The 15,456-nt window shown below is 42.6% G+C and overlaps 1 protein-coding gene across 3 annotated transcripts in view; it reads right to left on the minus strand.

Moving 5' to 3' along the window:
• Nucleotides 1-15,456, minus strand: part of SRM (spermidine synthase) — a 109,720-nt gene that overhangs the window by 58,471 nt on the left and 35,793 nt on the right. For all 3 annotated transcript variants that reach the window (XR_014962868.1, XM_085609867.1, XM_085609868.1), the window contains exon 3: nt 579-671. Coding sequence is in view for 2 of the 3 variants with exons in the window: in XM_085609867.1 (XP_085465993.1) it covers nt 579-671 (93 nt within the window). In the remaining variant the exon portion in view is untranslated. The remainder of the gene's footprint in view (nt 1-578; nt 672-15,456) is intronic.

Below are 15,456 nucleotides of genomic sequence, written 5' to 3' on the forward strand. Positions count from 1 at the left end.
GTAAAAGCAGCACATTAGATCAGCACTCTACACAGTCTGGCCATGCAACCGGCCCAGTGGCACCACATTAAACTCACTGCAATTACCTCAAATAGCACACTCATCAGCAAAAACATGCAGATTAAATCCCTGCGTTTCAAGCGAAACGTAGTCTAGTAACCTAATGGTGCTGCATATCAACCTCAAAATGCCACTCAAGAATGAATCATGGCTTCTGAGCAGCCCCTTTTCAGTTCTCTTGGTCTTATGTTGTGCTTTGTAAACGGCAACAAGAAGAAAAGAAACACGCACAAAAAGCACTGCTGTGCACTGCCTACTCTTCCCCCCCCCCCCCCATGCACACATACAGCCCATTGGCCTGGGTACTTTTTAGCAGTGGTTCCTTTAAAAATGTATTGTGAAATGTAGTGATTCAGAGCATACCTATCAAAGCAGAAGGTTTATAAAAAGAATTTCTAAAGTTTGTCAATCAGTTTATCCACAAAGACAACTGGAAAATATTTACAAAGTTGTTTCTGCATATATTGCGCAGCTCTCTGCCCTTTGCGACCCTCCCCTCTACAGAAATGCTCACTCACCTCATCGATTTCACACTGCACCACAGTTTCTACTAGTGGGTGTTTCACCACCTCTCTTAACACTCCACCGTCACCACCGCCAATAATCAGGACCTGAAACGAGAGAAAAGAAATCTCAGCACAAAACCTATAAAATAATGCAGAAGCATAAAACAAATCAAGAAATACCCAAGTGTAGGAAGCTGGCGCTTTATAGTGTGGACCAAAATTAGGTACAACCCCAACTGGTTTACAGAGACATAAATGACACCCCAAATGCTCTCTTTTGTGGTAGTGTGGGCGAGCAGTTAGGCATATCATAGGGTAGTGCTAAGCATTTATTGGACACACAGTAAATGAGATACACACTCAAAGAAATCAGACCCCAAATTATAAAAATAACATACTTTTATATGAATTTAGATACCTACGTCATTGGAATTAGGAATTTTTATAGTTTCAAAAGTGCAGTTTTTGGGAGCGGTAATCTTACAAAACAAGTACACATTCTGGACTTAAGGTGAGTATGGGGCAAGGTCCAAGGCAACATCAACAAGTCACCTAGGGAGGCTCTGGGGCATCCGGGTGCAGAGGTGTATTACAGAGAAGGGTGCCCCATTCACTTCAAATGGGAACGATCCAGTCAGAAAGAGCCTGCGAGCTGGGCCTGGGGGCCAGTCCGGGGGAACCCACAGGGGGGGCTCGATCCTTGAGATGCTGGGCCACTTAAGTACTAGCCTAAGGGTGAACATGTCTCCTGACTAGCTAATCTTCCCACCTGTCCTGGTGCAAAATGGCCCCTGTGCAGGGGTTGTCTGGGGGAAGCCAGGTTTGCATAATATCACAGGTGAAGGAGGCCTTTCAAGCCTCCTGCCTTGATATGTAGATTACTAGTCATCCTGACAACACCTCCTGCGAGAGCAGGCTTTGCTTCCGGCCTCAGAGCATGGACTCTCACAACCAGAGGGTCAGAAACACATCTGTGGTGGAAGGCTGGACAGGACCAATCAGCCAACACAGTAGAGATCAGTCGGCTTTAGGGGGTACCTCTAAGGTACACTATGGGAGTACGTATTAATAAATCTGTCACTGGAATCAGAGTGGGTTTATTAATATGAGCTGTTGATACCAAACACCATAGGTTTCAATGAAGCCATTATGCAGCTGGGTAACTAGTTTTGACTAGTACCCAGTACCATACCTTAAGATGGATTCCCTGTTCACTTGTATTGTCAGTAATTGAATTGGCCAGTACAGGAGCAAATCTGCTCATGCAGATATGCCCTCATGTGTAATATAATGTGCCATGCCTTAGGGCAGTAAGGGGTGACTTACAAATATTACATGCAGTGTTAGAGGATATGGCACACAAAGTGTGTGCCATGTCACGTTTTCACTTTTTAGAGCACCTCGTCATGCAGCCTGCAGTGATAGTCTGCATGGGTTTGGTGTGGAGTCCCTCAGAGTGGAACAACATATGCTACAGCACTTAGGGATCCTCTTTAGTACCTAGGCCCTAGGTACCAAGGGTACCACGTACTAGGGACTTACAGAGGTGCTAACGGCTTGGTCAATTGGGAATCGATTGACCAGGTAACTTGCTTTTGGGAAAAGAACACTGGTATTGGGGATCTGGATAGCAAGAACCCAGTGCACTTCAGTCAAAGTTGCATCAAATACCAAGCAAAAATTGGGAGGACTACTGCAACAAAAGCCCAGTTTCCTACATAGAGTAACAGGTAGTGGTTACAGCATCAAACCCAAATTTCCCATAAGGACTTATGAAAGAAGAAGGAGAAGGATGAGAATGAAGGATTAGGACTTTGTCATTCTTTCTGCAGATTATAGGGACTGGCCTCAAATTAAGGTGTATGCAAAAGAAGAGCACATGACTGCAATCTGTGGGAGCATAAAACTGTGCGGTTTCAGGAGTCAAAGCAGGCTCACCCTAACAGCGTGAATATCTAGTAACTGATGACCCCGCCCCTCCAAATTATTTTAACCTGCTATTCCTGTAAATCATTCATGTATTAACGTTAGTAGATTAATAGAACATCCAGGAAAATACTGCATTCATCCTGTAGTTTTTGTTATCGTTAACAACTTGCCAAACATTTTATCCACAAGAAAGCAAGTATAATTCTCACCAACACCTAACCTGTTTTCTACTATCTCACTTACAAATGTAAATCATTTACCCACGTATGTCGCAATACCAAACATTCTACTTGGTCTTATAGGTCATCCCGTTTCTTGCATTGGTTATTTTACGGCAAAATCGAGGTACAGCAATCGTAACGAGGTCCACATGGATTTAGACCTTCTTCGACTGAGCCCAGCATCATCATCTTCTATGGTTTCAATTTAGTTAACGATGTGACAATTGAGTGCAGAGACAACACAATGAAACATGCAGATGATCTGACTTTTTTTTTTCTTGATGGTTTACCAGGAATGCAGGATTTGGTAAACTGATCTATTTTATATATATGTTTCACCTAATTACCTTTTTATATTTTTGGGGAAAATTGTTCATCTAAAATAAAGCATGTGCTTCCTCCACTGATTTTGACAATACTGCTATTACGAACGAGGATTGAGCTGCAGACACTCCAAAATAGCAATTGTACAGTATTCGGCAGCAACTGTTTGGTGGCACTTTGGTAGACCAAAGAAAACTGAAGAGCTTAGTAGTGTTTGATGAGACAGTGTGTCCAGGAATCTGGTGCGAGTGTGTGATCACATGTCATGGCAAAATATGAAGACGAAACAGACAGCGGCGTGTAGATCAAACACAAGTACACGTGCCTTACAGTATTCATACAATATCATACACAACAGCAAATTGCCATAGTTTAAATACAAGTACACGCACCTCCCCGCCTTTGTACAATAATGTAAACAACAGCAAATTTTCATAAATACACCGCGAAGTGAGTCCTGAAACCAAGGAAAGTGCTGCCAGATGCATGCATGGTCACCCATTTATAAAAAAAATGATACAAGTAGTCCCGAAACAATGGATGAAAATGGTCAAAGAAGTTGGGTGGTGCGTTCGGGAAGGGCTAAACACAGGAAGAGGCAGGACTTATGCATGCCCTTGACAAATGGGGAGAACAAAAAATGGAGCAAATGGGAAGCCCATGGACGGGCTGTAAGCCGCCAAAGCAGATACAGAATGTCTCGGTTTGAGACGGAGCAAGCATGCTGTCTAGAGCAGAGACCTAAAAAGATGGCACAAATGCCTGTTGCCCCTTAGAGACATTTCTGTAAAACGCCCCTGATCTACTGAGAAATATTTGTGCCAGTTACTTGACCATTTTAAAGAGAACATCTGCGATGACCTCTTAGTCCTATTAGCTACTTTAGTTTTCTAGCCATTAAAGCTGGGAGAGAGGAGAAGGGGGGGATGTCATATTTTGGGTGATCTTTTATTTTCAAATAGCTGAAGTCTTGTTTCAAAACACAGTTTAAAACAGTGAGTTCAGGCTTTACGAAGGACAGGAGTAATTGCAGTCCTTGATTCTGCTCAGTCATGACATTTTTCTCACCTCCCACAACAGTGTTCAGCGATGGTAAGGTAATTCGGAGAAGAAAAACCACCCTGGGTGCCTAGAATGCAGCGAAAAAGGCAAACAAGCTACAGAGAACAGGTCCGGCATCTTGTACTGGAGAAGTGTAGACACATGGTCCACCTCAGACCCGTTCAAGGGGCCACAGGCCAAGAAGAGGCTACCAGGCCACAACCTTAATGTAAGGGGTTGTTTGCCTTCGGTGTCCCAGGATGGGTAAGTAAAATAGGCCAAGTACATCTATTCAGCATCTGACTTTCAGAGTAGCATGGACGAGTGGTCAAAGGCTCATTAGGGTGTACTGTGGGGAATCAGTATTAATGTTAAAGGTTTAAAAATCCCCTGTAGCCTGCTTATCAGTTCTGAATTCTCTTTAAACAATCTTTGTGAGACACTTGTTTGTGCAGAACCCAGCAGAGGTGTGATGGTGCACAAATGGCGTCAAAAAAAGCGCACATTTTGGATATCATCCATGGGTATGGTGGACGTTTGCTAGAGTTAACACACTGAGATGCTGGACTCCACATTTCATTCGACAGTGCATACAAAGTATGGCCATCTTTATCACTTTTTGGAAGGTAAGACATTGGTGATCTGGTTGGACAAAACAGAGATAAGACATGAATCTCTCCCAATGATCCATATCCATCAAGGGTGAGATACCAAACGACATATGTAGCTTTAAGTTTGAAAATCAAAGGAATGGTGTCAGTCACAATATTGGGTTTCTAGTTGATATATAAATACTTGTTACCACCAGATGAACTCTGAAATGTGCCATCACAGGCAAAATGTTATATGGTTGATTTTTTTCACATGGAAGTTTGCGCAAAAGGTGGTTTTGCAAAAGGATATTTTCTGCTCACATGCACTGCAGCAAGTGGGTGTCCCGGAGCTAGAATGCGATTTGATTTTGTGCACACCCAGAAACGTTTACTTTTATGGGTGTTCATAAATGGCACTCTTGACAAGGCACATGTAAATCCTTTTCCAGGATCAAAGGAGAATACCCCTGAAATGGGTGTGGTGTAGAAGAAGAACTTTCCCAACATGGAAAAATATGTTCCCGGTGTGAAAAACACAAGAGATAAAGTTAACAAGTGCCTTTGGACATGCTCAGTAGATTTTAGCACAAGCAGGTATACACATGTGCGTTTGCTCTTGAATGCACATAGGTTACTTACAAGAGGATGCCACTGCTGGTTTTTTCACCACATTGAGATTTGGTAATATTTGAATCTGGATAAAGTGCTGTTGGTTAAATTTGTCCAGGTATCTTGTGCAAGACATTTGTCTCCATCTACTATGTCCATCCAACGTGCAACACCCGCATCTTTTAATAGCTGAACTAAAGCGTCCAAGAGGCACTCGGGTGTTCCTGGGGAGTCCCACACGTGGCCCATTCACTGTAGTAGGATAAACCTAAACTAGAGCGGCAGTCAAACCACAGTTTGGCAGCAGCATACAAGACATTCAGACTGACTTTTAAAAAAAAGTATTTAGGGGCACCAAATTTGTACATAAAACCCTCCTCAGGGCTGTCTATCAGCATAGCCTTGAACATGCAGCCAATCAAAGTGTTGTCTGGTCTGAGATAAACATCTTGCAGTTCTTCAGTTGATATGCCCAACAGTACAGCTGGAGGTCAGGTAGGCCCAGGCCGCCATGCGAAAGCTTACGTCTTAGCTTCTTCCAAGACAGCCTGATCCAACGGGATATTATTATATAGGAAGGCAAACTTGTGGAGGATGCACCTATTAATCAAGTTAATCCGCCCAAAGTGTGTAAGCAGGAAGTTCTGCCATCTTTACAGAAGTGCATCAACCTCCTTGGAGACTCGAACTAGGTTTACTTTAGGGATTACTCTTAGCTCCTGCATTATGGTTACACCACGATATCTTATCTCCTTGGATAGCCTTACCCCCTGAACTGCCACATTCCAAGCCATAACTTTGGTCTTGTCATTATTAACCTCATACCCAGACAGTTTTCCGAAAGCCTATACTTCAATAAGTAATTATGTTAGGGTTTGGTTGACATTGGACGACAATATAATCAAATCACCTGCATACAGGGCTAGCTTCCTTGTTAAACCATTAACGACAAAAGGATAGATCTTTTTATTTTGCCTTAAACATCGAGCCAAAGGCTCGATGTATAAATCAAAGAGAATAGGTGACAGAGGGCACCCTTGTCTTGTGCCACGCTCCAATAACACAGTTACTATGAGATTGCCATTAACCACAATCTGGGCCCGGGGAGATTTATAGGTTTTATTAAGGACCTCTCTGAAGGTCTCTGAAAGCAAAAGCCGCCAATACTCTATTCAGGTAATGCCAGTTAACTCGAGCAAAAGCTGTTGCTGCGTCTAGGGTGATAATTGAAAGCAAAGCACCATGCGCCATTGCCATGTCTATTCAGCCTATTAGAGGGAGAACCAGATCCTTCATCTGCCTCCCCGGGAGGAAACCCTTCTGGTCTTCATGAATTATCAGCCCCACGATCTTACAAAGACGGGCATTTGTACCCCAGAGAAGATCTTATAATCGCAGTTCAATAGTGATATTGGCCTATAAGACTGGCATTGTGTAGGACCCTTCCCGGGCTTTAAGATTAGTGTAATAACAGCCTCACTCCACGAGCCTGGTAAAGGGGAGGTACCTCTCAGAATTTCATTAAACAGCTTCAACCAAATAGGGATAACTTCATCTGCCAGTAAGACATAGATCTCGTTAGGGATCGCATCTGGCCCAGCAGCTTTCCCATTCTTGATTTTATTAAGGGCAGTGAGGATTTCGCTCCCGGTTATATCTTGGGTGAGCAATGCTAGGCTAAACTCAGCTTTAGGAGCTGTTTCCCAGCGAGCCACTGATCTAGGGCGCCTTCGTCTACCACCAAGTCCTCCCGGTACAAGTCCTGGAAGAATTTAGTAAAAGCCAGTTCAATATCCTCAACATACTGGTCGCCATTACCCAGTTTAATCTTACTGATATAATTATGGAATCTATCTATTCTACTCTTCATTGCGAGTAGTTTGTCACAATTCTCTCCCTGATCAAAGTTCCTCATTTTACTGACTTCCCATTTCTGCAACATAATTTCTTCAGTCTTAAGTCTAAATTCCCGATGCAGGCCTTCAATGTTCCCCACTAAGCTTTCTTTTTCCACACCACAAACATGCCCGTCCTTTAAGGCTGCTTCGGCCGCTATTAACTGCTCCTCTAACGCAGCGATCTCTCTTTTTTCAGATATGGCCCAGCCTGCAGTGGCACCCTTCAAGATCCCCCTCAACCAGGCCTTGAAAGAGTCCCATACTACATGCCGAGGCGCAGAGTCTAAATTTTGATTGAAAAAGACAGCCGTCTCCCTCTTTATCCTGTCCAGAATATTTGTTTGCAAAAGAAGCCTCCTATTCAAGGTCCACCTTCTGGGTGGAGACCTTGAGGGAGCTCTATATTTAAAGCTATTGCACCATGGTCGGAAAGGTGAATGGGTAAATACTCAATTTTCCTTACTTTCCCTATTTCTGAGAGCTCCATAAAAATATAATCAATCCTTGAGTAATGGCTGTTTTTTTTTTTATACTAAAAAAGAGAAGTCCCGGACATCACCCTTTTTCGTCCGCCACACATCACATAAGTTTAAATTGCTGAGCATAGCGAGAAGATGGGCTTTGCCTCGTGGGTGGCAATTTGGATACAGGTAGAGGATCAGTCGAGCCTATTATCTAGAAGGACATTAAAATCCCTGCCGAATATCAGAGGAGCTTCAAAATCAGCCAGGGAAAGGCAAAGACTATGGGTATGATATCGTCTTCGTTTGGGCCTAAATAACTGGCCAACGTGTAGAAAGTGGCACAACTCCTAATTTCCACTACCACCCAACGTCCTTTCTCGTCTGTTTGTGATTTGCTCAACTCTACTCCGGAGTTTGATTTGAATATATAGCAACTCCTTTAGAGCAGCATTGTTGGTCTGTGGCTATGAACTTATCCACCCACCTTTGGCTATCAAACAGTGCCATACATTCAGACTGTAACAAATGCGTCTCCTGAAGCATGAGAATCCTAGCTGGGCTGTCCTTCAAATATTGATGTACCAGGCGCTGTCTTCTTTTCAAGCAAATGGTAGGCCCGGAGGTTGCAATCTTCGAGAAAACAGTAATAAAAGAACTAGAGAAGATCACCAAGTATATTCGCAAGCCGCCCCCTAACCTCACTAACTTGGAAATAAAAGCCCTCAAAAATTTGGAAAATAACAGACACATCACCATTAAACCCAGTGACAAAGCGGGTGGAATAGTGGTCATGGACAGTGACACATATTCTAAGAAAATGGAAAGTATGTTATCAGTACCTGAACATTACCAATTAGCTCGAAGTTCAGTCCTGACAGATCTTAAAAACAGAATAGAAGCCAGCACATCGCAAGCCTATACAGATGGGTTTATTTGTCACAAGGAACTAGAATTTCTGAACAAAAACAATACAGTAACTCCTGTTCTCTATGGAGTCCCGAAAACGCACAAAAACACATTAGACCCTCCTATGCGCCCGATCATATCGTCCATCAACTCCTGTACTGAGCCATTATCTCAATATGTGGACTCCTTTCTATGTCCCCTTACCAAACTGTATGAATCATACATTAGAGACACAGGTCACATGATAGCAACTGTTGAACATGTACCCTTTAATAGAGAAACTCAATTTCTTGTAACTCTAGACATAGAGTCTCTTTATACAAACATACCCCAGGATCTGGCAATGGAGGCAGTGGCAGCCCTCCTAGCCAGATCTCCTGGGGAGAGACCTAATGCTTTCATCCTAGAATGTCTAGATATAGTTTTACATCATAACTACTTCGAGTTTAAGGAAAAACTATACAAACAAATACAAGGTACTAGCATGGGTACTTCATGTGCACCGAGTGTAGCCAACACGTACATGGGTGAATTCGAACTCAAACATATCTTTAACGAAATGGCCCCCTTCTATGAGAATATCACAACATGGCATAGATTTGACGACATATTTTTTGTCTGGACTGGAGATGAAGGGACTCTAAATCAGTTTATTGAATGGTTAAATCACAGCAACTGTAACCTTAAATTTACTGCCAAATACTTACACGATAAAGTAGAGTTTTTGGATCAAAAGCGGAGAAGAGAGCATTGAGGTTAGTCTGTATAGAAAACCGACAGCTAAAAACACAGTACTACAGCATGCTAGCTATGGAATTTTTCAGAATCAAGCGTAACTGCACCAACATGCATGACTTTATGAGACATGCTGAACAATTGAAAAGAAGACTACTACTCAGGGGCTACCCTAAACGTCTTATTAAACAATCCATGAAACGTGCCAAATACTATAATCGAGACAACCTGATTACTGGAAAGGAGAAAAAACCTTTGGAAAGATTAGTATGTGTGATTAATCACACATGCTATAACAACAAGATACAACAGATTTTAAATAAAAATTGGAAGATCTTAAATACTAATGACAACAGTGTGGCACTTACAAAACCCATTGTAGCCTTCAGAAGAAACTAAAATTTACGAGACAAACTTGTACACAGCAGAATGAAACAAACTATAAGAACCATGGAACAGAATACTATTGACGGACTACCACAGATTTTGGGTAACCATAGATGTGGGACCAGTCATGCATGTCCAACAGCCATTACTACAGAAGAATGGTCTTATGGCACAAAAAGAGGTAGGTTTAAAAGTCACACAAACTGCAGAAGTCATAATGTAATCTTCCTTTGTCCTGGTGGCCTTGGCTACATAGGGGAAACTGGCAGAGAATTCCGTTTAAGATTATCAGAACACCCCGGGAAGGTCTGAAGGAACGGTGGGAGGAGTGGGTGGGTCCCTTGGACGAGGTCGACTGGCGGGATGCCCTTATGGCCCCCAGGCTGGTGACGGCCTCCGCCAAACTGAGGCTTATTCAAATCTATTATCTTCATACTGCCTACCTCACACCGGCTCGTCTGCACCGTGCGGGCCTCTCCGCTACGGCAGCTTGCCCCCGATGCGGTTTTGCCCCGGCTGACTTCATCCACATGGTGTGGTCTTGTTCGGACTTGGGGGGTTATTGGAGGGGCATAGAAGTCGATCTCACGGAGGTCTTGGGATGGATGGTGCCACACAACCCTAGACACACCCTTCTGGGCATCACGGACGGCCTGGATGGCACGCGCCCAGAGAAGCTATTCCTTATGACAGCATTAATGGTGGCGAAAAGAGATATAGCAGCGGCTTGGAAGCATCCGCAGCAGCCTAGCTTGGCCAAATGGAGCGCTGGAGTGGACTGGTGCGCGGCACAGGACCGGACTCTCTATCAGGCGAGGGGCTGCCTTAAAAACATACCGTAGGGTCTGGGGGAAATGGTTGGGCAATGTGTTATGAATATGCGGTTCGGGGGGGGGGGGCGGAGGGGGGGCTTCGGGTGGGGGCGGGGGGATGGCGGGGTCTCGTGCTGTGTGATTGCAATTTGGTGGCTCATCAGGCTCAAGGTTTTTTTCTGTTGTTTCATTCAAAACAATAAAAATTTGTTTATCAAAAAAGATTATCAGAACACAAATCCGCCATCAGATCGCACAAAACACAAGCCCCCATGGTAAAACACTATATGGATTACAATCACAATGAACAAGATCTTAAATGGCTCATATTAGAGAAAATAATCCATAAACCGGGCTATGATGTTACAAAAGTGCATAAGAATAGGGAGACTTTTTGGATCTTTAATTGTGTCACAGTACGCAGAGGCCTCAATGAGGATATCACATGGATTATTACATAAATAGACAAGTGGACCATGCTAGCTTTAAGTCTATTTTCAAAACACATGTATATATATATATATATATATTTTTTTTTTTTCTTGTGTTGTAGTTTTTGCTTTAAAGTTAAGTTGCCCAATCATATTATCTCGCTGCATTTACAATTTATAAAAAAAATGTCCTTTACTATTTCATTGGGCCTTTGGCATCACTTATGCCCTCATTTTACATATTAACGCCGAAAGCTATTAGGGAACTGAAATTTATTACTTCCATATATACTCAATTTGATTTCTTGAACCACGACACATGGGTTCTCTAACTACTTCAATATGGCGTCCACAATTGAATAACTTCCGGTACTATACAATTTAGCGCTGGAAACTATTAGGGAACTGAAGCTCATTACTACCATATATACTCAATATGGTTTTCTGAACCACTCCATATGAGTTCTCTAACTATTCCAATATGGCGCTTACAGTTGTATAACTTACAGCCCCATTAGAACTCGTGTGAATACGTGAATGTGTATATAGAACATTCCCCGCTCAAAATATCGCGGTATTTCAGATTACTTATTCTTTTTTCCTTTTGTTTAAATATATTGTGGATAATTCCATCTATCCAAGATGGCACCGATGCACACGAGACAGGGTATATTGAATATTCCCCGCTCTAAATATCACGGGAATTTAGCTTACTCATTTTCCCCTCCCTCAGTTCGAATAAATTTTGGGAACATCAACCTATCCAAGATGGTGCCTATAGTCGAATGACTTTCCCAATCTTTATCAGACATACCGCGATATTTGGCTGTAGCCTTCGATACTCGCGGGAGAGTTTAAAACCCCGGAAATTCGGTAGGCACCGGCAAGCCAGGTCACCCTATTCAGAACGAGATGCCCGGACACAGGTAGGCTAATCGGTTTTGGTATTTGGTACCAGACGCAAGGCCCTTTAGATGTTCAGCGTTGCATTATGTCGTCTTACTCTACGCGTACACAATGAAGGCCAAACGCCGAAAAGCTCACACGCGTAAGTCCGCTACTGCTTGCTGCTTGATGCAGGTCCTTGTTGGGGGTAATTTCGCTAACATCAACAGCGATGGGTCTTCCATTACAGCAAGTCCCTTTTTTTATAACTCGCCCCACGCAAATCCATACAGTTAATAAAGGACCCATGATTGTATAGCTGAGAAGACGCTATTTAGCTTTTCACACACATATTACCTGCAGCTTTAATATTCCTTTTATTTGTCTCTTCATCAGTATGTGTTAGGACCTCAGTAGAATTTAAAAGAAGATTACCCATCATCTGAAAATAAGGATTGTCGTTGAGAGATCCCCCATCTAGGTTCTACTCTATGAAATGAGGCCTGGTATCTTTTAGGGGTAAATAAAGTGCCACATACAAGTACCTTTAATTGTACTGATATAACACAATCGCGGTATTTAAGTATTGTAAAATTATTTATCTACACTTACAGCTGCCTGCCTTTGACCCACTGAACTACAGCCTGAAAATTAGCCTAAATATATCGTTCTCGACTAAATGCTGGAGGTACAGTTTATATATGATCTTCCCAACCAAATTTTAATCTGCTTGTTTTGGATTGGGTTGTGCCTCACTTTGAACATTATTATTTTTTATATTTTTTCCAGAAAGTGACATCCTCTGGATGCAATACAGAATTTCTCTTGCAAGACAAGTGTGTACTATACCATTTGAAGGTTAGCGACACTTAGGTTCCCATTATCTGACTTTGAGGAGCTGACCTCAATCAGTTATTTCTTCTCACGGGTGGCCTTTCTACTTCCAACTTACTGGGCCATCCCTACCTTCCCTCCTTGATCAGTTTCCCTAATTAAACGTGGGTTTCATTTCTGGTCACTTTTCTTTCTGAATACACCTTATGCATGAAACACCTAACAATTCAGTACACTCACAGATAACTGAGATAACTGAGCACCTAATGTAGCAAAGAGTGAAATTGAACCTTGCAGTATTATTAAAATTTTAGGAAGTATCTACATATGAAAAATGAATGATATACCAAAACCTTCTGCTAGCTAATGTTCCTTCCCCTTTTTCCACAGACATTCCGTGAATGTTTTTCAAATGTATCGCCAACAAATTTTGGTCCTGAAGAAGGTGGTTCTCCATTGAAACGCGCGTAGACCGCAAACTGTTTCCTGAAAAGTGGCTTTGGAGATTTGTATCTCCTATGTCAGACGGTGTTGCGAACTGAATGTAAAAGTCCGCCTGTTAACATTTCTGAGATCCATCCTAGGGTCCTACTATCCATTTTAGATAATATGTTTTGCAATGGTGTTGTATGAATGTAAGCATGTGTGAGTATCATAGCAGTATTGAAAGATTGATAATAGTTATTATTTGTATTTTTATGTTTCTGATGTCTATGGGATGTCCCATGTGGATTTAATACTACAAAACACTCATAAAAAAGAAATGATGTGAAAATTGTAATAGTAGATGTGCTATGATAATAGATAATTGTGGAATTATTTTTTTTACATACATGTATTCAAAGTTGCATAAAACAAAAAAAATGCTTATAAAAAGATAGGTTTGATAATAAAATGTCCTTTAAAAACATTTGATGATTTCTATGTAAATGTATTATATGCAGAAGGTGTTTTGGTAATTCAGAACCCTGGTGGGTCAAGTTAAAAATTAAATAGGTCAGATTAGAGGTTTATACCTTTATTTGCTTCTTTCTACTCCCTCCTCTAGGACCTTAAAATATTTTAGGGAGTGCCTGCTTTCTCTCTTAGCGGTCTTCTTTTGACCCTCAGGCCACTCACATTCCAACACAAAATTTCTAAACAGTCCCCTCCCATAAGACCCGCTCTATCCCCCATCATCATGTTCCCAGGTCAAGCTGCATCCATTAAAAAAGGTTATATAAAATGAGGGCACTTTTTCATTTTCTTTTTTCCCCAATGCTCCCCACCACCACTTGTGCACCCCGGACACACCCCTTCCCCACTCCCTCCCCTGGGAACCCTCCCTGACTACCTATTGGCGAATGCCAATTCAAGCTGCTATCCGCCAACCCACAAACTAGTCTCATACAATGAAGCACTAAGCTCCCACCATATGGACAGTAAATGTTTTAGCTAGCTGAAGGTTTATTATGCACCAGAAAATTGTCTACCTCCTCTGGACATCGAAAATTGTACATCTTGTTGGCCCACATCACTTTGAGAAAAGCAGGAAACCTTAGCTACACTTGGGCACCCATTTCCTTCAAAGGGTCAATCCGCTTAACCAGCTACCATCTTCTGTCCTCTGTCACGCGTGAAAAGTCCGACCTTATTTTAAATGATACGTCCTGTACCTGGGTGATCTTTTGTTTAAGGGCTGCCCCCAGTAGTTGTTCCTTAAGGGGGAATGATTGTATATATACTAGAATTTTCCTGGACTTCTTCCGAACAGGGTTGAGTTTGAAAGGGTCCCGATGCATCCGTTGGATTTCTGCTTCCCAAACTGAAGAGGAAGAAACTTGCGGGAAGGCCTTAGTCAGGATATCTATGACGAAAGCTTTAACGTTATTCCCTTCCAACCCCTCCTTTATGTCAAGAATCTTGATGTTATTTCTTCTAGAGTTGTTTTCCAGCCTTTCTAACCTGTCAGATAGATCCCTCTCCCTCAGCTTAAGCCTGACCACTTCCTAGGTATTATCTTTCACATCTGACCTCAGCTCTCCCACCTGATTCTCCAGCTCATCCATGCGCTGTGCCAATGCTGAGATTTTCCTCCAGGCTGCTGCACGTGTCCTGGATTCTCTTCTGATTGGTTTCAGAGGTTGAGAAACGCTCCTTGATCTCTAACAGCTGGCTTAACATCCCTTGTACCAAGTCCAGGCCTGAAGTAACCTAGGGGGCCCCTCTAAAAGTGTACTTGGTGTCAAGTCTCCCCCCTCCAACCCACAAGTTACAGATACTGAAGCCAGGTCACTTAGGACCGAAAATCTATTTAGAGTGGGTATGGCTGGATGTAATGACAGGGAATTTCCTGACGGGGCAACTGCCTGCTCCGTAGATTCCATATTGCACTGTGGGTTCAGTTTGAAGTAAGACTAAGGGAGGGAGTCACTCTCGGGTGTACTGGGGCTAAGCCCTTGTTTCTCTCTTTTAAAGGGATGACCTTCCCTGGCTTCACTGGAAGGTTTCTATTTTTAAGTGTACTCAGTGCAGTCCCTGGAGGTTGTCTAGGTTGCAGTTCTAGTTGGGAGGTAGATTCCCTTCCAAGGAAAGTGCTAGATCTCAATTTACACCTATTACCAAGTAATGCCTCACCATCAGGGATGGAGCCGGTGTATAGAGAAGAGAGCGCCTTATCCTGTGCTAATAGTTCACACCTCGTAGAGATCAGCTTTTTACCCACAGGTGGTTGAAATACTAACTCCATATACATAGAGTCCGTACCATGCTTCAATCTACCCTCGTTTACCTGGTTTAAGTCCTTGAACTGGCAGTCTTTAGATGGAACTCCTTCCTGAGC

This window comes from Triturus cristatus, chromosome 1_2 (assembly GCF_964204655.1).
Source record: "Triturus cristatus chromosome 1_2, aTriCri1.1, whole genome shotgun sequence".
NCBI classification, from domain to species: Eukaryota; Metazoa; Chordata; class Amphibia; order Caudata; family Salamandridae; genus Triturus; species Triturus cristatus.